The sequence below is a fragment of the Silurus meridionalis genome, chromosome 14, assembly GCF_014805685.1.
Source record: "Silurus meridionalis isolate SWU-2019-XX chromosome 14, ASM1480568v1, whole genome shotgun sequence".
Taxonomy (NCBI): Eukaryota; Metazoa; Chordata; class Actinopteri; order Siluriformes; family Siluridae; genus Silurus; species Silurus meridionalis.
In genome coordinates this window covers 6501735-6525644 of record NC_060897.1, presented here as the reverse complement: position 1 = coordinate 6525644, position 23910 = coordinate 6501735, and the positions used below count along the sequence as shown (strand labels likewise).

General features: G+C 38.2%; 1 protein-coding gene across 1 annotated transcript; it reads left to right on the top strand.

Moving 5' to 3' along the window:
* Nucleotides 1–868: 868 nt before the first annotated feature.
* On the top strand, nucleotides 869–20191 carry cavin1a (caveolae associated protein 1a). Its single transcript, XM_046865450.1, is given in 3 exon segments — nucleotides 869–1853; nucleotides 18449–18497; nucleotides 19445–20191. Coding segments are annotated over 3 exon segments (1323 nt in total). The 5' UTR covers nucleotides 869–1292; the 3' UTR covers nucleotides 20158–20191.
* The last annotated feature ends 3719 nt before the right edge of the window (nucleotides 20192–23910 follow it).

Genomic DNA, 23910 nt, shown 5'->3' with positions numbered 1-23910 from the left:
ACATCGATAAACCTCAGCACTCATGACCCTGTCGCCAGTTTACCACCAGTCATAATGATATATGTCATAATGTTGTGCCTGATTGGATTGAGATATATATATATATATATATATATATATATATATATATATGGATATGGAAACCTAAATTCTACTGGGACATATACATACATTTATACATAGTGCACACTATTTGAATTCTATGGTACCAGGAGGTAATAAAATTCATCTGGTTCTTGTCAGGTCTTAGAAGTAGGGAAATACCACCCCAGATGAACACCAACACATGATACACCACACAGTGTCATTCTTAATATTACAAAAATACAGCCAAAATCAGCACATCCTATGATTTAGTAGCTTGTAGAACCACCTTCAACAGCAAAAACGTGAAGTAATCATGTTCTGTATAACTTTATTAGGATCTCACATCATTGTTTAGGAATTTCAATTCACTCTTCTTTACATTGAGGTTTGTTTATGCACAGCTCTCTTAAGGGCCTGTCACAACATTTCAGTTGGGTTGAAGTCTAGACTTAGACTGGGCCATGGCAACACCTTTCAGCCATTACATTGGAGATTTGCTGGTGTGCTTGAGAGACAAAGACCTGTGAATTTGCTGTCATTACGGAAACAATCATTCATTAAAAACATATACAGTGTACGTCCTTTTTTTTTAGTGTTTGTTCGCCAGCAGTAATTTTTAAACGCGATGTCAGAAGTGGTTGTTATGTGTATTTGTTTGTTTTCTCTCTGTGTCTTCACCAGTCTCCGGAAGAACAGGGTCTAGCTGGAGATGGTCATTGTGGGTGTGGCTTTACAGTAAATGACAGAGTTAGACGGAGGGGCATTAGAGAGAAAGGGGGAGCGTTTGACAGGACGGCTCCACAACAAGCTGTGGCATTTGAGCTCAGTGCTGAAAGAGTCTGCACTCTCTGGCTGGCCAACGTCCCGGGACGGATTTGCCTGGAGAGAGAGAGAGAGTGAGAGAGAGAAAGAGTGAGGGAGTGGGGAGAGGAAATGAGCGTAGGGTCTTCAGAAAGGTAAACCATTTGATATTAATGTGTAGAAGAAAGACAGGGTTTGTTGGGGGGAATAAGGCAGGAGGAGTTTGGAGACAAGTGCAAGTACAAGGACTCGCTCGGCTTCCCAGGTGTCTGCTGTCATTGGGCTTTTTTTAGGGCTTTATTTTTACCTCCAGGACTGCGTTCCTATACCCCCAGCCCAGAAGTTTACATCTGCTAGTGAAGTAGTGTTTTTTTTGTGCATTTTTTTGATTTGCGTATCTGGACATGGCCATGGCCGAGACGAACCTCAAACTGGATCATGTGGCTCTTAGGGAAATCTCTGACGACGACGATGACGAAGTGGTTCTGGTCACAGCGGCGGCCAAAACTTCAGTAACCACTCCGGCTTCCAACCGCAAACATGTAGACGAAGATGATAGCGACGATGAAGATGATGATCACGAGGTGGATCTGAAGCTGGGACTGGAAAACAGTGACTCCCAGAAATCCGAAGCTCAGGCTACGGGCATGATGGTTCTGGCTCTCTTAGACAAGATCATCGGCGTTGTGGATCAGATCCAGCTGACACAGAATGGCCTGGAGTCCCGGCAGATGAGCATGGAGAAGAACATGACGAGCATCCAGAGCGAGCTGAACAAGCTAGCCAAGAGCCAGGGCGGCACAGCAGGGACGGCCACTAAGCTCTTAGAGAAGGTCCGCAAGGTAAACGTGAACGTGAAGAGCGTACGGGGCGAGCTAGAGAGGCAGGCGGGTCAGATCAAGAAGCTGGAGAACAACGAGCATGAGCTGCTCAAGAGGAAGAACTTCAAAGTGCTCATCTTCCAGGTAAGCTTGGAGGGATTACACTAAAAGGTCTTCGTATGACATTTCTGTGGCTGATTACGTGTCAAAAGTAGATCCTTCTCCCATTCGAGGGGAACGTTATGAAACGTCTGGAATGGTCGGTTATTTGTACGCGACATGATATATGCCAGTGTGTGAGTGTGTGTGTGTGATATTTCCAAACTCTGTTTAAAGCACACCAGGATTCCTGTGCAGGGTTTGGCCTCGACATTCCACATTCGCCATCAGAAAGTCTCAGCACTGTGCCAAAACACAGAACTACTATTTGAACTGGCTCACGTATATGACCACTGCACTGCAAGAACCAAAATTTATTTGCAGCAATTTGTGAAGAGAAGCATGGTGGCGGATTCCACACGTATATACACTCATTTATTTCAAATAAGTCTCATGCGTTTGCAATTTCATTTGCAGCAGACCGATGTTCTAATGTGGAAAAAGAAAATCTTTGTATATGACTACATTATTAACATTTAAAATTGACATTTGTTATATTTGATATATTTATCCTGGTCTTTTGGTGTAGAACATGAGGCATAGATAAGATAAGATATAACTTTATTCATGCCACAATGGGGAAATCTCTGAAAATTGTAACCCTAACATTGATAATTATGAACACACCACAATAAAACTCCTAGCGCAAACAATTAATAAATGAGAAAAAAAACCTAATTATAATTAAGTATTTTCTTTTGCACATCACCAGGATAATTATTAATTTACCCCCAGACTGTTTTGCCACAAAAACTCAAATTGGGGTTTAATTTTTCTAGAATGTTCTGTCCTTGTTTTATATATATATATATATATATATATATATATATATATATATATATATATATATATATATATAAAACAATAACACACCTAATATATCAAGTGTGATGATTCTTTACATGTATTTTACTAACCATATTCAACACGTTTCGAGCTATATATATATATATATAGGTAGAATAGGTAGAATATATATGTTCATAAAATACATGTAAAGAATGAACACACTTGTTATATTAGGTGTATTAGTGTTATATATGAATAATATATTAATTATGAATGAAAATTCTAACAAATTTGCTATCAAGATATTTCCATACAGATGTACATTAACTCATCATGGTTCACGGCCCAGACGGCCTTAAAAATAACATTTTCTCTCAGTGATGTCTTGGCAATGTGACAATATAATATCAATATCACACCATATGACACAGTATACTTTTTGGAGAGCCTTACCCTAACTCGCCAGTTGATGTGTATAGCACATTATTAATATAATTTAAATGAAAATAATTACACACACACACACACACACACACACACACACACATATATATATATATATATATATATATATATATATATATATATATATATATATATATATATATATATTACATTTATTTATTTGTTTTTGTTTTCTTTTGTTAGGGCTGTCAAAATTAATGCGTTAAAGCAAATTAATTTTAACGGCACTAAGTTTATTAATGCGCGATTAATGCAACGTGCATTTCTGTTTGACCATTTTCATTACAAATAATTTAAATAATAATAATAAATATAAAAGAGGGGAAATTAAAACCTTGAACACAATGCAAATTTATTCATGACGTTATTTTTATTCATGACGTTCTTTCTTTACTCAGATATGAAAAATAATAATAAAATCCACCGGAAAATAATTTTTAATCACTCAACATTAGTTTAACTGATACGCCAAGTCTCAAATCAAGCACCAAAATCCGCCATGATCCACACATCTGGCAATTAAAACCGTCCGTGTGGAAACATGAAAAAGTGTGGAAAAGTTCAGTTTGATATCCTGATGATTTATGTAATTTAAAACACCATAATTACTTTAAAACACTTACAAGTATTTTGTGTTCATGCTTTATGTTGAGTATGGTTTCATTATAATAAACATAAATTTGCAAAAAAATTACACCCATATTTGTCTATGCCCTAATACTGTAATACCATTAGAGTATTCAGAACTTAAAAAGTATTCATTTAAGGTACATTTTACAATGTGTGATTAAATTGCGATTAATCATGATATATATTATAAATTTATATTGAAATATTTTAATCGATTGACATCAAATATTTACTTGTGATTGATAGATAGATCATTTACTTTTTTATATCCAGCTTCAAGAATTTATCTTAAAAGGTGAAGGATGGAAAGAATAAAGACATTTGTTATAGTCTGCTGAAATAAATCGAACAGATAAGCAGATCATATCTTCGAAAATCGAAAATTACATATTAAATGTAAAAGACACACACACACACACACACACACACACACACACACACACACACACACACACGCACGTTCGTCCATCACCACTGCACACACACACTTACATACACATCTGTACTACCCTATTGGGGTCCAACAAATGTAAACAATTTAATAAATTATTTCCAATAATTTTATTTTATTTTATAAATGTCATTTGTGCCAATTTAATTGCATACTTAATTTAATCAATATAATAAAAAGTATATTGCATTAATTTTATTTATTCTATTTTATTTGTATAAAAAACTATCAAATATAAATTTATATATTTAACCAACCAGGCATTTTATTTAAAATTGTTTAAAAAAATGTAAACTGTTTAAAAGTTGTTCATAAATTTGTTATTATTATAAACTGTGTTAATAAAAAACAAGCAATATATACAGTGTGTGTATATATATATATATATATATATATATATATATATATATATATATATATATATATATATATATATATATTCATTTATATATTTTTTTATAAAATCATAGATAGATAGATAGATAGATAGACAGACAGACAGACAGACAGACAGACAGACAGACACACACACACACACACACACACACACACACACACACTGTATTTTATTACTGTATTTTTTTTATTATTGTGTATCATATGAATCCTTTGACATTTTGTAATTTCTGGTGTTTCTGGTCGACCAGCCACAGCAGGTTCATTCATTAAAAATTCAGGTACTATTTACGTACACAACAGAAGTCATCAGTCCCTTCCACGCTTCATAGTGATACATTCTCTTTTCCTCTCTCTCTTTCTTTCTCATTTGCTCTCTCTCTCTCACGCAATCACAATCATTCACGATCTTGCTCGCTCCAGGTTTAGCACGCGACGGATGTGTGTGCGTGTGCTGTGTTTGGCAGATACTTGGCCCGGGTTGGACGGTGTAGGATGAAGACACTTCTATTTTGTCCGCCATATATCGTGTTGGAAAGGCATAGTCCTGCAGCCGTAAGAATTTAGATTTGCTGATTATAGCATGCGAGTGTAACTGTAACCACAGTGTGTATAAATCACCTTATCACATCATAAGGGTTTCGCAGGAGAAGTGTTTCGAACTTGGAATTTCCTAAAATATTATTTTTCCCTGGATACGCACTGACCAGCATCTTATCAGATGGATCATGTTAGACTTTTATATGCCAGACATTTACATTATCCCAAGCTTTTATTTAGCAGTGTTACACAACGCCATGGTGTCAGTCTGTATTCATTAAATGCAGACCATGAGATTTTTTAAAAGAGAAATGTTTGTCAATAAAACAATTTTTTTGTTTTATTTTTTGAATCTCCCAATCTGTACAACCTACATAGTTACAATGTATAGAGATCATGCAGGTCATGTGGTCACATTTTTCATGGATAGCCTGTAAAATCTGCACATGTGAAGACGTATATTCTGATATCTCCAGACTGCAAAAAGCACTCACTACATGTTAAATGTTTTATAACAGGACATAACAAAAAATGTTTTACAGCATAACAGTAAAACATGTTATAACAGTTAAAAAGAGCTGTTTATTATTGTTAAACAATGCCGGAGGCTGTGGAAATCAGGCATTTTCGTACACTTTGGAGCTTTATTTTTTGCTCCGAAGCTCATTATAAATCATCTGTTATGATTATTGATCATTCGAGTCACAAGGTGCTTCTCTTCTTCTTCTTCTTTCGGCTGCTCCCATTAGGGGTCGCCACAGCAGGGGGTCTCCATACCCCCCTGTCCTCTACATCTTCCTCTTTCAACCCAACTACCTGCATGTCTTCCCTCAACACATCTATAAACCTCCTCCTTTGTCTTTCTTTTTTCTCTCTTTCCTGGTGGCTCCGTCCTCAGCATTCTTCTACCGATATACCCCATGTCTTTCCTCTCTTCCCACAAATCACAATATCATCTTCAAACAGCGTAGTCCACAGGGACTCCTGTAGACCTCGTCTGTCCATCACCACTGCAAACAGAAAAGGGCTCAGAGCGGATTCCTGATGCAGTTCAACCCCCACTTTGAACCAGTCTGTTGTTCCTACTGCACACTTTACTGCTGTCACACTGTCCTCATACATGTCCTGCACCACCCTCACATACTTCTCTGACACACCTGACTTCCCCATAAAATACCACAACTCCTCTCTCATCACCCTGTCGTATGCTTTCTCTAAATCCACAAATACGCAATGCAATTCCTTCTGACCTTCTCTATACTTCTTCATCAACATTCTCAAAGCAAATAATGCGTCTGTGGTGCTCTTCATCAGCATGAAACTGTCCACAGATGGTCACCTCTTCTCTCAGCTTGGCTTCCACTACTCTTTCCCATAACTTCATGGTGTGACTGATCAACTTAATTCCCCTGTAGTTACTACAGGTCTGCACATCTCCCTTATTCCTAAAGATACACTCCTTCTCCATTGCTCAGGCATCTTCTCACCTTCCAGAATCTTGTTGAACAATCTGGATAAAACTCCACAGCCATCTCTCCTAAACATCTCCATGCTTCTACCAGTATATCATCTGGTCCTACTGACTTTCCACTATTCATACTCTTAATTGCTGCTCTCACTTCCTCCTTAATAATTTTATACACTTCCTGCTTTAATAACTCCACTCTATCCAACCTTCTCTCTCTCTCATTTTCCTCATTGCTCAGCTGCTCAAAATACTCCCTCCATCTTCTCAACACACTCTCCTCACTAGTCAACACATTTCCATCTCCATCCTTTATTGCTCTAACTTGCAGCACATCCTTCCCAGCTCGGTCCCTCTGCCTGGCCAATCGGTACAAATCCTTTTCTCCTTCCTTAGTGTCCAACTTCTCATGCAGCTCCTCATATGCCTTTTCCTTGGCTTTCGCCACATCCCTCTTTACCTGCTGCCGCATCTCCTTGTACTCCTGCCTACTTTTCTCATCACTCTGTCGATCCCAATCCTGTTTCACCAGCCTCTTTCTTCTCATGCTCTCCTGCACTTCTTCATTCCACCACCACGTCTCTCTGTATTCCATTCTATTTCCAGATTTCACACCAAGTATTGCTTTATACCTGTGATAATAAAAAGTGAGTGTGTTTTTGTGGATGTTCCAATATATCAAACGTAACAATCAATCAATACAATCTCATAGATATAAAACCTTTTGGAATATGCAGATAAATGTTTTGCAACTCATCTTTGTTTTATGTTTTATTTACTAATGTCATGTTTTATTCCCTAATTGTTACTAAATCTTTGACCTCTAGATTTATTCATCTTCAGAAATTAATTTATCTCATGTTTCCTTTTATAGAATAGCAAATATTTGAAGCATTAATGTCCCAGTCTCGAGCATTTCTCTGATAATCATCTCATTAAGACTGGTGCAGACACACGTTGAGGCATTTGGAGTCGGATGAATTAATGCGTGTTTCTCTGGCGTGCAGTAGTAAGTACTAAGTGTCACCCGAGCGTGTTGGATTGCAGGTGTTTGGAAAGCGAACTGAAATCGGGTAGAATAAAGTGCTGGGTGGCGTTCGGCCTGAAAGCGTCACCAAGAAACGCTCCTCCCTTCACTTTTCTCCACTCATGGACAGACTAAGTATAGCTCAGAATGCGGTAATGTCTGCAATGCTGGTTAATGGTGCTAGTGCCAGAGAATAGTCCCAGTAAGGCCAGAGGAACTTTGAAAAGAGATTTGAAGATTTCTATATTTTAATAGTTGTTTTTTTTCTTTTAAAACTTAAGATTGAAAACTGGAAAAAAAATTGGGTTCAGGGTGAATTGCTGGAAGTGAGTGTTGTGAGTTGTGACTTCCTACGTGGAAGTATTGCCAGGTCGAGTGGAAAAATTGCTGAGATCTTTATAAAAAATCTTGCTTCATTTAGGTTTAATGTAGTAAATATAATTGCACCATTTTGCATCATCTCTTAGTCTTCATAGGTTTGCCTGTTAGTGTGAAAAGTTTTTAGAAATAGAATAATTTCGTTATATAGCTAATATTGACCATTGACAATTATGTCAGCGACTGGATTAAATGCTAGTCAAGGAATTAGCAAGGAAAACCCAATTATATAGCCAGTCAAAACTGGTAATTTAGCAAAAGTTATTGCACATGGACTTGGATCTTCAAGACAGCTTTATTTTATACAAACATTTGTTTTGTAGAAACACATCTAAGGAAGGACCTGGAAGTGCAATGCAGTCTTAACACATATTTATTTTCAAATTGACTGTACCTGCTAGCTTGTGTTATCTTCATTGTGTAGTATAACAACATACATACATATATGCCATATATGACATATTGCCGTGACTGTTGATAGTTTTCTTTTTATGCTCATAACCTCGATTAGTTGTTTGAACTCGATATAGAAAAAGAAAATGATCAGGAGATTATTGAATAAAAGTGTATCAGTCACTGAGAGATTTTCACGATTTGTTAAAAAACAAACACTTTAAATGTTTAAATAAGAAAAATATCGTGGACATGTGGACACCAGTGAATGTGCAGGTACGCCTGGGGGTGCCAGATTGGGAACGTCAGTTCCAGCTGCACTTGCATGTGTTTGTGCACTCGTACTTTCAGAGCTCTGCTCAGGAATGTCCACTGAGGCTACACATTACACTATTGGCATTTTAACTGGTATCCAGTTGCAGACATGGGGTCTACGTAAATTATCTCTGTAAAATTGGCCCCCTGCTGGGTGGCAGGTTGCGTTTGAGACAGTAAGAGCGAGGGCACGATGGGAAGGTCTCCACTGTGAGGAAACTAACGAGCAGAAACATTTCACACAGCTTTATCTGGCTGTAATTGGAGCTCTGACCTTTTACATTATAATACATCATTGGTGCCTCTTGGGCAATCGTTAGACTCACTGTGATAAAAAGAAAAACTTCCTTTTAGTGAATATGTAAAAGTAGAAATGTCCCGAATGTTACATACATTCAAACCTTTAGGCAACTTGGTGAAATTTGGATATTTAATACGCAGCTGACCAAAATGACACAATGTGCATCAATGGCTTTTATGAGAGACCAATAATCTTCTGCTTTTTCCCCCATCACTATGGCTAAATCTTAAACGGTTCTCTCGTGCACTATGTAAGTGGTATGGAATGTGTTTTACACTCTTTATACTTGACTATATATCAAACAGGAGAGCCAGTTTAGATGTACCATCACTTTGATGGGGTTTCGTTTTGCGTCCAGCAGCTGTGCATGCATCATCGGTTGCTAGGTAACAGATGTGACTAATAATAAGATTATTTACTAGTTTAGGATTACCTAACTGAAAATACGTTGGTGTAAGATAAGACTTCATTTCAAAATACGAGATACGGTTTCCTTTGAGAATTTACTGGAATACTGCCTCTGGATGATGTTTTATATTTTAGTGCTCAGTAACACATGTTCAAAGAAAAACCCCACAGTTTAAAGTTGCTATAGTTAAAGCATAAAGTATGAATAATTACTTTTACAATGTATGACTGCTGGAAACACAAGCTGGCTGCACCTAACACAAATTTTAATAGAACTAAATAGAACTGCATATAGATAGATAGATAGATAGATAGATAGATAGATAGATAGATAGATAGATAGATAGATAGATAGATAGATAGATAGATAGATAGATAGATAGATAGATAGATAGATAGATAGATTCACATTAGACATCAGAATAGCAAAAAGAAAATGTTTCTCAGTGACCATGGCTTGGTTTATATTGAGTAATTTTAAAATCTACTGGGATTTTAAACAGAACGCTGAAAGAAAAACATCCAGTGAGCAGTAGATGAGAGAGATCTGAGAAAATGGCCAGTTCGGTTTGAAATGACAGGAGGACTTTGGTAACTCTTTATTACTGTGATGAGTAGAAAAGCATCACATAACCCAGAATATGTTGAATCTAGAGGGTTACTGGGCCACAGAAACAGAACACCATGTCAGATCCCACTCCTGTCAGCAAAGACATGGAATCTGAGGCTACCATGTGCACAGGATCACCGAAACCAGAAAGCTAAAATTTCCTTTTTTCAAGAAATCAGATTTTGAAATCTAACAACCACACTAAGACCAGATTTTCTGTGTGGTAACAGGCTTCTGACAACATAACATGCTTGACTTACTGCACCAGTTGCATTGTCAGGTTTAGCCAGATGTATGTGAGAATGTGTTTTGTACAAGTTTCTGTCTGCCTGCTGTGAGGATACTGTGCGTGGTGCTTTGTTGGAGATTATGTGCAGGTTTGACCCCGTGCCATGAGTGTTCATTCAGGTCCTGTTATAGCTGCATTCTATCAGGTCTCTTGCAGAAGACCGCTGCTCTGAAACGGATGCTTTATAATTAAGCCTGGATCATCAGCAGCCACACTCGATACTACAAACACAAAACGAGCCATGTTTAGGGCTAAACTTAACTTTACAAATGATCAACAGTATTAGAGGCTGTACGGAGTGAGCTCTGGACTGGCTGTGCATTTATTTTTTTTAACTGTATCTTTATTGGTACCTATAATTTACGTTATCGGTAGCTGAAGTCAAAATCAAGTCTAATACTAATATTTGCTAGCTAAAGTAAATACTTCTAAATAATGCATTATTTATTTTTCTTTTAGACACCATCCAGGACAAAAGAATTAAACAGATTGGCTGAGTTTTATCAAAAAAACATCTGCCAGGGTAGAGGGCGAATCCTAAATAGCCTCAATTGCCCAAGTATTGTAGTAGAAGGTGTAGGTGCTATTAAGAAGTGCACCTATCAAGAGAGCAAGAATTCATTTAGCATCAACTTCTGCTCAAATGATCTTTGGTGTGATCAATAAGTTTCTTTGTGTTTGTTTGTTATTTACAGCAACAAATAATTAATTTCTGATTTTAGCAACAATTCCAAAACTCTATTAGAAACATCTCTTCGTGAATTGGTCTTTTGTTTACTATAAGACGATAAGACGATAAGAAATAGATCAGTTGTTTGCTCTGAGAGACTTTTCTGCTCGCCACATTTGTAAAGAGACGCTGCCAAGTGCAAAGATCTGGCAGAATCTGGCAGAGATCAACTTTCTGGATTCTCAGTCACTTGCTTCACTCTTAAAAATTGATAAAGCAGCGATTATGAGCGATTCCCAGGTCTTCATTCATCACATTTTCTGCTCATTAATCTTATTTATCTATCCTCCTCCTCAGTTGTGTTCCATTCACTCGGACCAATCCCCAGCTCTCTCTGTCTATCTGCTTCATTAGAACCTGCCTCCGACTTGCTAATACTGTCATACAATACGATCGGTTGATGTGACGTTTTGCTGGAACAGTCGCAGTGGATTAGCCGATGTTGTCTTACGAGCACACGGCTGTGTCCAGCTTCCAGTTTCTCATCCAGAGAGGAACAAACAAACTTCATACTCGTTAGAAACCAATAGCAAACAAAGTTGTTAGACAGGATGAAGCAGGAGACCACAGTGACTGATTGAAGATAAAAAATAGACTTGCCTATCCGAGTGTGTGTTTGTGTGAGAAATCTATGAAATCTGTTTAACAATGTAGCTAAGATAAGGAAATGTGGGGGACAGAGGTTCAGTTTTTACAGATGATTTCCCACACACATAATGGCAACTAATCTCTTAACTCGCTCCCTAAATCAACAATGAATTATTATAAATGATGATTAATAATCCTGCACTGGATTACTATTACAAATAAACTTTCACGCATTGTTTCTTAAGAAAAACAAGTCAGTATGGATTCTAATTATTTTTACACACCGACCAAAGACCACTTATACAGACCGTGGATGGAATAGAAGGCGCTCAAGCACTTGTGGTCTTTCTGTACACATTCCTGAATGCTGTCATATGTAAGATAATGACAGCTCACTTCACATTCTAATCTATAACACTTGACAAATATAAGTGCTACATCTGCTTACACTGCATTTATACTGCTATCTGACATGCTTTATTTCTTAATTTCTCCTAACATACATTTTGGATTTGAAACCTATTAGCTGCAGTGGCCACTGGGAAAGCCAGTGGCAATATGTATGTATGTATAACATTCCTTTGAGATTTCATGATTTGTCAGCAGCACATCCATCCTACCCAGTGGCGGCTACTGGTCTGTCAGAGAGGGGAAGCTCATTTTCGGCCTACATCATAAAATTGTCTATTTATTTAAAAGTCAATTTTGCCCTACGTTCCTTTTCAAGAAAATGGTCTGTGACCCTGTCGTACCAACTAGGAGTCTTTTCAAGTGACTTGACCAGTGTCCTCTCAATGGCCAGCAGAGCTAGGCTGCTTAAACGGCCTTGGCCCATTGTGTTTCGGGTGTAGGACTTGAGTCGCTTTAAACAGGAGAAGCTCCTTTCTACACCTGCAGATGTAGCTCCAATTGTTGCCACTAATGAGAACAGTTTGTAAAGCTGAGGCATTGCACTGTCCAACTCCATGTCTTTAAGGAACACCAAGTAATCACACAGCTTTCCCCTGTTACCCTGCAAGTCCTGATCTGAATACAGGACTTGAAGTTCTGACCTCAGTCTTCCTGAATCAAAGTGATGGCCATGAATGAAGGAATGAATGAATGAATGAACGATCTAAAAAAAAATATTAAACTCTGTAAAACTGAAACAAGGAATGTGGTGTATAATTGTGTGAAATGTATGATGAAAATCAAGCAATTTCGCCAAGCAAATATCAAAGAAATAGGTTGCAGCAGTTTTATTTCGACTGAACTTGAGAAATCCGCGATGGGACTGAGCGCGAATAGCTTCAGTGATTCCTTATAGTACAGAATCGCTGTCAGTCAAAAGGAGATGCAGTCTTTCGACAGACCCTCCAATCATCACGCAGAAGCTCGGAGTCCGGGCCAGCCACTCCCCATTCACCCCAGAGACGCTGAGCGTCCGTGGGCGGGACATAATCGCAGCGTTTATCCAATGACCGTCTAGTTTCGAAGCGCTGAAAAAAACCGTTCAAAGCAGCCCCATTGAAGTCAATGGACGCTGGGCTTCAATAGGGAAATGCACTGTGACGCTGCGGGAATGTATGAGAAGGAAATCGAGTCAGCCGACCTGCTATATGTAACTGATTCTGAACGAACTCGTCTTTGAGATGAACGTTTTCTAACGCATTTTTAGTCAATAAAATGTTAATACAATAGTACATATTTGACCATTAATTTTGTGACATTATAAGGGAAGCCGAGCTTCCCTTGCAGTCTTAAAGAAATCGCCTCTGATCCTACCTCATCCCAAAGGGATTCTGGAAAAGCCATTGTCATTACAATGATCCTGTTTACTGAACCATTTTAACATGACTCATCTCTTGCATATCATCCTCATACTGTACATATATGGTATATCAGATGTTACAACAAGATCTAGCAAGACTCAGATGTTCTGTAACTTATACCTGATTGGATTTAGGGACATGATGTGTGCCAAACATTCCCCACACCGCTACACAGCCCCCACCAGCGTGATATATTGACACAAGCAGAATAAAAAATGCATAGACTGATGCATTACATTACATTTGCATTTGGCAGACACCCATGTCCAGAGTGACTTATATTTATCTCATACAACCACATTTTTTTTTTAACAGCCCAGTTTCTCTGATCCTGTACCCATTGTAGCCTCAAATTCTTGTTTTTGGCTCACAGAATTGGAATCTAACGTGACCTTCGGCTGTTGAGTTGCTTTTCTGCTCAACGTGGTTGTAAAGAGTAGTTATTTGTGTTACTGTTGCCTTCCGGTCACTTCAAACCTACCTAACTATTGTTTTCTCTCATCAACAACTGTCCGCAGATCTGTCCAAAAGAATCATCCTCCTCACGTCTTATAGCAAATATAGTTCAACTGTATATATTTTAACAAGGACAGAAAGACAGAATGTATACTGCTCTGTTTTTATGTGCTGGCGTGTGAACTCTATGAATCCTTGCTCCGGGCAGCAGGAAGCTGGCACTTTTTATGACTCAAGGTAATGCACTCTGGGACATGCCTGTCCCAACAATAGATAGTTGTCCTCATACAACTTCTCGCCCTTTGCACAATTCTGCACATCTTGCACCATTTATCCCCATAACACTTTGTAACGTGTGCAACAAAAACGTACTAAAGCACATATTATTCTCGGTACTCTCTATAATAGAGTGGCTAGTCAGGTGAAAAGCCTATGTCAAGTTGCCATTATAAAAACCGTCTGCAGAGGTAGTGTTAAAATGGCAGCCAGCTCCAATTACAATACCAGAGGCTTAATATAGCGCCCAGAGAGCTGGTGTAGCCAGTGACTGACTTGGCACACGTGTTCAAATTGCCGTCTGCTATAGATCTTTTTCAGAGCGCTCCAATTTCTTTATCATGCAGAAACGCTAAGGATTTCCGTCCCCTCATTTCAGCATGTATCTGTTCATGTGGTGTATGTATGTTCCACATAATACATATGAAAAGCATACAGAAAAGAATTTCAGAACGCCCGAAAAACAATAAAGCAAATAAAAAGATTGAGATTGGCTGATTGAGGATTGAGATGTTGCAGATGAGATGAAATGTATGAGGCACTATTTAAGTATTCAAAGTACTACGATTTATTATGGCTATAATGTTTCCTATTATCATTTTCATCACAAGACTGTTGCTTAATCAACTCAGTTTATGTGAAAAGACTCTGTTACTCTCAGCACAAGAATCTATTAATAGAATGATATTAATGAGTCAAACCCTGATTGATATCTATTTACATTATCATGAGGCCAAAACCTTCTTTTCAACAAATAAGTAATCGTGAAAAATAAAGCCGCGAGTGTTGTGGCGAGTTCGTGTCAGGAGTTTCTTCCATCATTTATTGCTCACAAAATGTTCTGCTTGCTGTTGAACTGATGCTAAACTGTATGTTTGTGCTAAGTACAGCAGATACCGACCAATCAAAACAAGTTTTAAATTAGATCAGAAAAGGAACGACTGATTTCGTAAAATGTAGTTGAGTAAAAAGCACGATATTTGATTTCGAAATGTAGTGAAGTTAAAGTAAAAGTCTCCCCCGATGGAAATACTTCAGAAAAGTACAGACACGTGAAAAAACGACTTAAGCACAGTAACGAATTACATTTACTTCCTAACTGTGCACCACCGCTATACACTACACCACTGGTATCTATGTGCATTCGTTATTTGTTTAAAGTACAAAAAAAAAAAAAAAAAGCGCATCTAATGTAAATGATGAAAAACGGTATAAATGTAACAATGCTGCTCGATTTGGGAATTGAAGCTGCGGCGTGAGTGAACAAGCTGCTGTTCTATACGAGAATGCGGTTGTGGCACTGAGCTGGACATCCCAGAGCAGCTGCTCTCTCATTCATCTTCAGTATTCCTTTCATCTTTCACCCCAGGAAGCCACAGTCCCTCACAGTCTCTCTCTCACGCAACACAAAAACGCACACACCTATTGAGAAGCCATAATTAATTCGATTTGCCTGTCAATGTACCGTACACAAAGTAATGTTGAGCATACGCGCAGGCTTGTGTACTTCATGTTTGCTGCAAGTAGTCATGGGTAACCGGTCACATGGGTGGCTGTCGATCTGTCATTGCCTTGCTGATTGCTCTTAGCGTGTCTTTCTGATGCAGTGTGAGCTATTGCCTTTAATAGCCATAGCATTTGTTTAGCTTTAATGTGCCATCAGGGTTATTATGGGCTGGATTTCAGGGGATCGCTTTGCCTCAATTAAAGTGCTTGCTTAGTTTTCAGTGCGATGTTTATTTAGTGTAATCCATCAAAAGATGAGTACGTCAGCGCTTTCTGAAAGTGTATGTCCATTTTCTGCTCAGTGATTTCGAAAACAAGGTGCACCTGCTATGCTTTGGCAAGTCTCAAATATGAAGAGAGAGAGACACGTAGAAGAAAAAAGAGTGCAAATGCCTATAAAACCATTCTTGCTAAAATTCTCATGCTTTAGAAGTGACGCCATGAACTACGACCCCCTGAAGATCTTGACATTGAGATCAATTTTGAGATACGTACAGGTATTTAGTGTATGTTCTTGACAGATCTCTTGTTCTGGAGACAATAGAAAAAAAAACGAAGCATTATGATAATGTTTTTCTTTGTTCTTTGTCACACTAGTTGTTAAGCTTCTTTGCTACGCCGCATGCCACATGTCGCTTTGTTTCTTTAGGCAAACGCTCAAAACTAGAGCTATCTGTCTCCACGGATGCCAGCTATTACAGTGTTCATTAGGGTGCAGGAGCAGATAGTGCTCAAGGGCTGCTCTAGAGGGAATGGGGTTCTGAAGTGATGGATCCTGTCCAGGGAATGAGGGAATGGGACAGATGGAATCCTGCGTGTGGGAAAGGCAAACCGAAAATAAACACGCAAACGCGCATACACACCTTGGACTTGGGCAGAACTCCACATAAGGCAATCAAGGCTAGTTTATTGGACCCTGAGGACTGAGACAGAGAGGGAGAGGTTCTCATTCATAGTGATATTTCAGTATTATTAGCAAGGTGACAGGATTGTTCCAGCTTTCACCACCAGGTGGAGCTTTTGTCTCTGTTCAGAAGCATATGGCGTAGAGACTTAAAACTTTTTTTTTTAATAAATTAAATACACTGTCTGAAGAAAAGTATTGGGACACCTGACTTTTTTAGCTAGTCTTTCCACAAACATTTTTACCACAAATTTGGAGGCGCACAAATGTACGGGATACCTCTGGATATTGCTGCGTGATATTCTCCCTTTACTTGAAATGAGAAACCCAAACCTGATCCAGCATAACAATGCCCCTGTGCACAAAGCCATTTCTATGAAGATCTGCTTTATATGCATTGAAGTGGAAGATCTCCTGGTATAGAGCTCTGATCTCAACCTTACTGAACCCAATTGAAATGTTGACTACACCCCAGGCCTCCTCACCTCACCTACATCGGTACCTGACTTGATTTAGAGGCTGAATGAGCACAAAGCTTCACACTCCAGAATCTAGTGGAACATCTTATCAGAACAGTGGAGGTTATTCACAGCAAATGGGGACTAAATGTGGAAGGAGATAGCACATACAAATCTTATGCTCAGGTATCCACAAGCCTTTGTCCATATCCTATATTTCACTCATAGCATTGGAAATAAAACACATGTTTTCCCACAGCACTGTTGAATTCTCTCATTTAATTGAATGTAAACCTTCATTTAAGCTCTATAAATATATGAAGTAATACATGTGCTCACTCGAACATGTTATTGTTTAACAATATGGTGCACAATATGGTGATGTTATCTGTAAAGGCATGTGTATTTCACATCCTGTGTAAAAAAGTCTCCAGTGTCAGTGTTTTGTAACAGAGGTAAAGCTGTAACTACAATTTCCAACAAAGGAAACTAACTTGCTTTATGGATGCTTTATAGCTTTGAATATAATTATAAATGGATAAAAAATAGATGTTCAGCATGTCAAAATGTTTATTATGAAAAGAATAACATACTGGAGAGTAATTAAGAATTACGCATATTCTTCCTCTAATTGGCATGCTTAATAAAATAGAAATGTTCTATTAATTATATAAGGTTGTAAGTGCATGTGCGTGTGTGTGCGTGTGTGTGTGTGTGCGTGTGTGCGTGAGTGTGTATGTGTGTGTGTGAGCACAATATGACCACCATTACCACCATGTAGTACTTTCATTCTCATAGACACTTTCAGTTCTTCCTTTTCTCTTCCAGCCATTTCAGTTTCTTGATAAAAGGAAACCCGCATACATCTGTGTGGCCAGGGATCAGAAATAGTTTCTCATTTGATCTGATGAATGTTTGGTTTATCAGACTAAAGCAAGTCCTTACAGGTGTGTGAGATTTTTGCTTATTTACAGCTCCAGATCTACTGCATTCGCCGACACAAGCAAGTCTGTAGTTGGTCAGTTTCAATACTGTAGACATATTTAATGAAAAATCTGATTTATAAAGATGTGACATGTCTGTGTACTTCTGTAGTGTTAAATGTACAGTTACTGTTTATTATATTGAAAAGTAAATGGTTTGTGTGGAAGGAGAATTTGTGTCCATGATGCAGTTTAACATGATGTGGTGTTTTTTTTAAACCCACTAGGTGGAGCTCTTCAGCACAATCCTAATACCAATACAATAATTCTTTTCACCCCAAACATCTTCTTAATACACGTAATAGTAGCTCATGAACCTAATAGCATGTCCTGAACTCAAAACACACTTATTTAATTTCAATTACAGAGGAGGAAAATCAGTGATAGTGTTACAGGTTTAGATTAGATTAGATGAGATGAGATGAGATTAGATTAGATTCAGCTTTATTGTCATTGTGCAGTAAACAAGCACAGGCTCAATTAAATGCAGTGTGCATCCAACCAATAGTGCAAATAGCAATGTATAAAAATAAATCTAATATAAATATTAAAATATACAATAAACGTATTATAGGAGTGTAAAGGTGCAATATATAATACAATAATACTATATTATATATAATAAGGTGCAAATGTGAAAATTACCACTAAAGAAACGATTTACTATTTACATTTATGGCATTTGGAAGAAGCCCTTATCGAGAGTAACTCACAAGTGAGCAGTTGAGGGATAAGGGCCTTGCTCAAGGGCCCAGCAGTTGCAGCTCGGTGGTGCTGGGATTCAAACCTGTGACCTTCCGATCCAATGCCTTCAACCACTGAGCTACCAACTCCCCTAACTAGCATCCTATTTAGTGTTGTGCTTTTTTCAGCTGTAGACAAAAATTTATAAAACTAAACAGACAATCAAAGCAGTCTTGACCTTCACACCGATTCGAACTTGACCGACTTGAACTGTAGCTTCTGTACAATACTGAACGCAATACTGACTCGTTTGCATTATTATGAAGATCTGAATAATAACCCAAGATTTTAAAGCATTAAACGGGGGATCAGTCATTTTGAAAGCAAAACACAGTAATATTCTGTCAATTTCTTTAAAATCTACACGTGCATACAAAGAAAAAAGATACACAAAGTGTGGACCATGAACATTCAAGAACTTGAACCAGCAGGCGGGCTTACAAGTCAATCAAATTGCTTGTCAGTTCAGAAAACTCTCAATGTGCACACTTAGAAAAAATGCTGATTATACAGATAATGTTTTTTTCTATACCGTTTTTTTCTCTTTCAGTTTGTTGGGTTTCAGTAAACATTTTTGATGGAGTGCTGACATTTTATTTTAATGCAGTTGTTATTTATCATTTTCCTGATTTTTGTTTTTCTCCATATGTTTTTGCCCCTCAGGAAAAACAAGAGCCAGTGAAGCCCACTGTGAAACCCGAGGCAGCAGTAAGTGAGGAGGTGCACATGTGCTGCGTGAAGGAGAACAAGGCACAGATGACGTGGTGGAGGTCGAGGAAATCGTGGAGGAATCACGGGTGGCACGCATCAAGCGCAGCGGGCTGCAACGTGTGGATGAAATCAAGAAAGCTTTCAGCAAGGAGCAAATGGAGAAGACCAAGCAGCGAACCAAAGAGAACCTAGAGAAAACCCGTCAGCGAACCAAGGAAAACCTGGAGAAGACACGTGTCAGAACTCGTGAGAACCTTCAGAAAACCAGGGTGACTATTGGGAAGAAGATGGGCAAGCTCGGAACGAAGATCAGACCCAGCAAGGAGCGCAAAGAGAAGATCCGAGTGTCCCGTGAGAAGATCAAGAAGTCACGCAAATCCGAGAACAAGGTTTACGCCCGCTCAAGGATCACCACTTACCGAGTACCACCGTTCACCTTCTACGTAAAGAAAATCCGTGAGGGCGTAGAGGTGGAGCCAGAGCCTGAAGAAGAGCTAGAGGATGAGGAAGTTGAAGAGCTGCAAGCCGAGGACCAGGAAGATGAAAAGGTGGAGGAGGCCGAGCTGGTGAATCTGAGAAGCCCTGAGGTTGCGCTTGAGGCCGCCGAATATTCGCAACTCGTAATCAAGGATTCGGTGCAGCCACAAGGGAAAGCAAGTCAATGAAGGAAACCCCTTGTCTAATAAAAAAAAAAGATTACCATGTGTGGAAATCCAAATCTGGAAATGAAGGCTACCTGAATGTATACACAGATGTCATAGAGAAAAGTTAACTTGATGAATGAATGAATGATGCAAGGCACAAACGCATGTTGAATTGAGAACCAAACTCATTTACATTAAGTTCTTGTTCTTTTTTTCTTTTTTTTTTTATCACCTCCAGGCAGATGTTTCTAATTGCAGTCACTTTAGAGTTTTTTTTTAATACACTGATATGGATCAAGTGTACCAGAGCACTTGTAATCTTTTTCATCTGGTAATCTGAATGAGTGTGAAGTTGCTTAAAAGCCCGAAAAGCATAAAATGTGATGTGGGGTGTGTTGGTTTGAAAAAGAAAAACAAATCAGGGCAAGCGCTATTAAATAACTGTACATAAATAACACTATGTTCTTTGAATTAGTGAAAACTTTTGGGTGTTTGCAGCATAAAACCAGTAACCTCACATGTCTGCAACTCTACAGCACAACTATTTGGCTCATTTTTATTCAGAACATCAGATTTAAGACTTTCAGAGACCAATCAGAATTGGGACGCCCTCATACTTAGTAATTTTTAGTCCATTCAGAGTGCTCATGCTACAGCATGTTCTTACCTACACAAACAAAAAACATGAACATTGTGGTTCAATCCAACTAAACTGTACCCTACGTATGTAAAAAATACCCTACAAGTCTTGCATCCTAAAAGACTGCAATTAGAAACCGTTGTTCAGTACAGCAGTAATTCGACCCAGGCAGTCCCTCAGGACTTTACAAATGGTTGGCGAGGATTTCAGGCTTGAGCATTGAGTTGGACATTAAATTGACCAATAACAGGCTGATCACTGAGAGCTCTACACATGACGAGGATAACATTAGCTCCAAACGTCATATGCATCACTGTAAATCTGTTCGTGAATTATTTGAAGCTAAGATTTTACCTTTTTTTCTTTTTAATTAGATTAACCACTAGATTAACTATAACTCTGGTTTGGATAGTTTTCTGTTGTGAAGATTGAAACTTCTCAGTTTAACCCCTGGCAGAAAAAGATAGTGTGTGAACGAGAATTTTTAAATCCTCTAATGAAAATGGGGGGAAAAAGAAGAATGAAATCAATACTAATGAATGACTAAGTTTATTACTTCTTAAACTTTTTCTTTTTTTTGGCAGCCAATGGGACTCATCTATCACAGTGCGCTTCTTTCTTCCTTTTATTTATTTTGTATCCCCCGAAAACATGATCTGACAAAATGAAGAACATTCCAAAGTTTGTTTTAGCCATGTGGAAATTTTCATGAGTTGCATATGAATTGCATGCATTCGTTCGTAAGCGTAAAAAAATCTTCTAAAATGCATGACGATGATGCCATAAAATCCAAAAACAGGTCTACATGATTTCCAATTTATTGTGAACGCCACTGTGTTTGATGCCTGTTCAGATTTCCATTCAACAAGGCTTAGCTTAAGCTAAGTGTATGGCTACCACACAGCTAGCATAAAAAGATTAGCCGGTGAGTGTGTTGTTATTAAATACTTTCCCTCATGAATCAAGTAGATGAAGTCAATCAAGTAATCAAGTATCCAATTTGGAAACCAAACCATGTCTTAGATGATCTACATTTAGGATCCATGTGGGTTTCAGTTTGAGTGATATTTTGGTCTAGTAGTTTCTTTATGAAAATGTTTATTTAAGCAGCAGATTGACCTCACACATGTAGACAAAACAAGGCCATGGGGGAGGGGCTTGTGTGTGTGTGTGTGTGTGTGTGTGTGTGTGTGTGCGTGCTGCATATCATAACTAAATAAAATCAAGTCTACAATGGGTTTAATAAATGTTATTTGCCTGGAGACCAAATTTCTCAACATTTTGGAAGCCGCTATGATGAAATCCTTAGCTGTATATTTTAGTCATGAATTAAATAAACAGGTAACGCAGGTGGATTCTGCTCGTTCAAACAAACATTGATTATTACATACAGGTATGGTCAAAATTTTGCAGACACCTGACCATCACACCCATAAGAGCTTTTTTTCTAAAGTGTTGCAATGAAGTAAGAAGCACCTAAATGTATATGATGCCTTAGAGGCCCACAACCTGATCCAGCATGAAAATGCCTTTAAATGCAACACAAGCTCCATGAAGCTCCATGGTTTTACATGGTTAAGGTAGAAGAACTCCTGCACCTGCATGACGCTCTGACTTCAACCACATGAACACCTTTGGATGAACTGGAACACTGATTTCACCTCATACCTTCCCACACAACATCAGTGAACACAAATCCACATAGTCTACAGAAGATTGGAGCTCATTATAAGGTGTGATGTTCAGGTGTCCACAAACCTTTGACCAGATAGTGTTCTTACGTGACTTATGCAGGGGTGCCAACAGTTAACAACTTTTACTTCCTCCTGTATTGCCTTAAGGGAGTTACCTAAAACTGTGGTTTGTTGTAATGTTCACTGCTAAAAACAGTAGTCAGATCAGATCAAATTTCAATAAATTCCCCCCAACTGAAAGGGAAAGGACAGAACGGAGTAAAGTTATGTATTTTGTGACTTTAAACCACAACATTTGCTAAATAAAAAACTGTAGGTTTAGTGAAAACAATCGGTTTACTCATTGAACCACTAACCTTTTTTCGGGGGGGGGAAGTTTCATGGGAAATTTTTGAGAATTTCTTTTTTCTTGCTAGGAATGCTGCCAGCCCTGCTCACTGTGTATTCACAGTGCAACTCATGATATGTTAGTGTTAAGTGTTACCCATTTCAGATCAAATCCGAGTGCATGGTTGATAAATGAGGCCCATTGACCTGACTGAAACCTTCAGTTCTTAAACAGATGATGATGATGATGATGATGATGGTGGGAGTTTTACAGCGTTGATGTACATTTCGCTTGTTTTTCAATCATTAGAGAGCTGCTTTAATCCCATAGCCACTGGAAAAAACCCATCATGCCTAACTCTGCAGTGTTCCTCCTGTACATAATATAATCAAGCTAACCCTGTTTTCACTTGTCCTGTACATATGATACATTAGCACAGATTCACTATTAATCCAAGAACTTTTCTTACTTTTCAAGATTGACTCTGATCGAAAGCTTCAGCTCTGAAATGAAACAAATGCGTATTTTGGACAAATTGTTAATACGCAAGCTCGTATATACAGTACGAATCATTTTTATATGCATGACAGCAAATATATCCTCGTAGATTTCTATTAACTAGATCGATGGCACCGTGTGATATCTTTTCCAGGTCTTGTTTTTTTTGCGTTTAGAGGAGCACCAGGGAGAAACCGGGACACAACGGATTAAACTTTGGCCTTGAGCTATTAGTCAGGTTTTCGTTTATTTCCTGTATTGTCTGGAGTGTTACGGCTGTAATCTAATCCGAAAGTCGCTCTATTTTTATCCATGGCATTTAGATGTTTGGAGTTTTTTTTTCCTTTTGGCTGAAAGATGTGTAACACGCTTTGCATAATTAAATGATCATAGTTTTTTTTTTTTTTTGCTGAGGTCAATTATTTGTGGGAATGAAAATAAAGAAATGAACACCAGACAAAAATCTCTGCTGCGTTTACTTTGTTTCGATCTTTTTGTTTGTTCACTCATAACACTTTTTTTCACATGGAACATTCTTCATTTTCTGGTTCCTTTTCCCTTTTAAGGAACTTATTCGTGCTAAAACAAACACAGGCACTTCAGTTAAGGAAAGT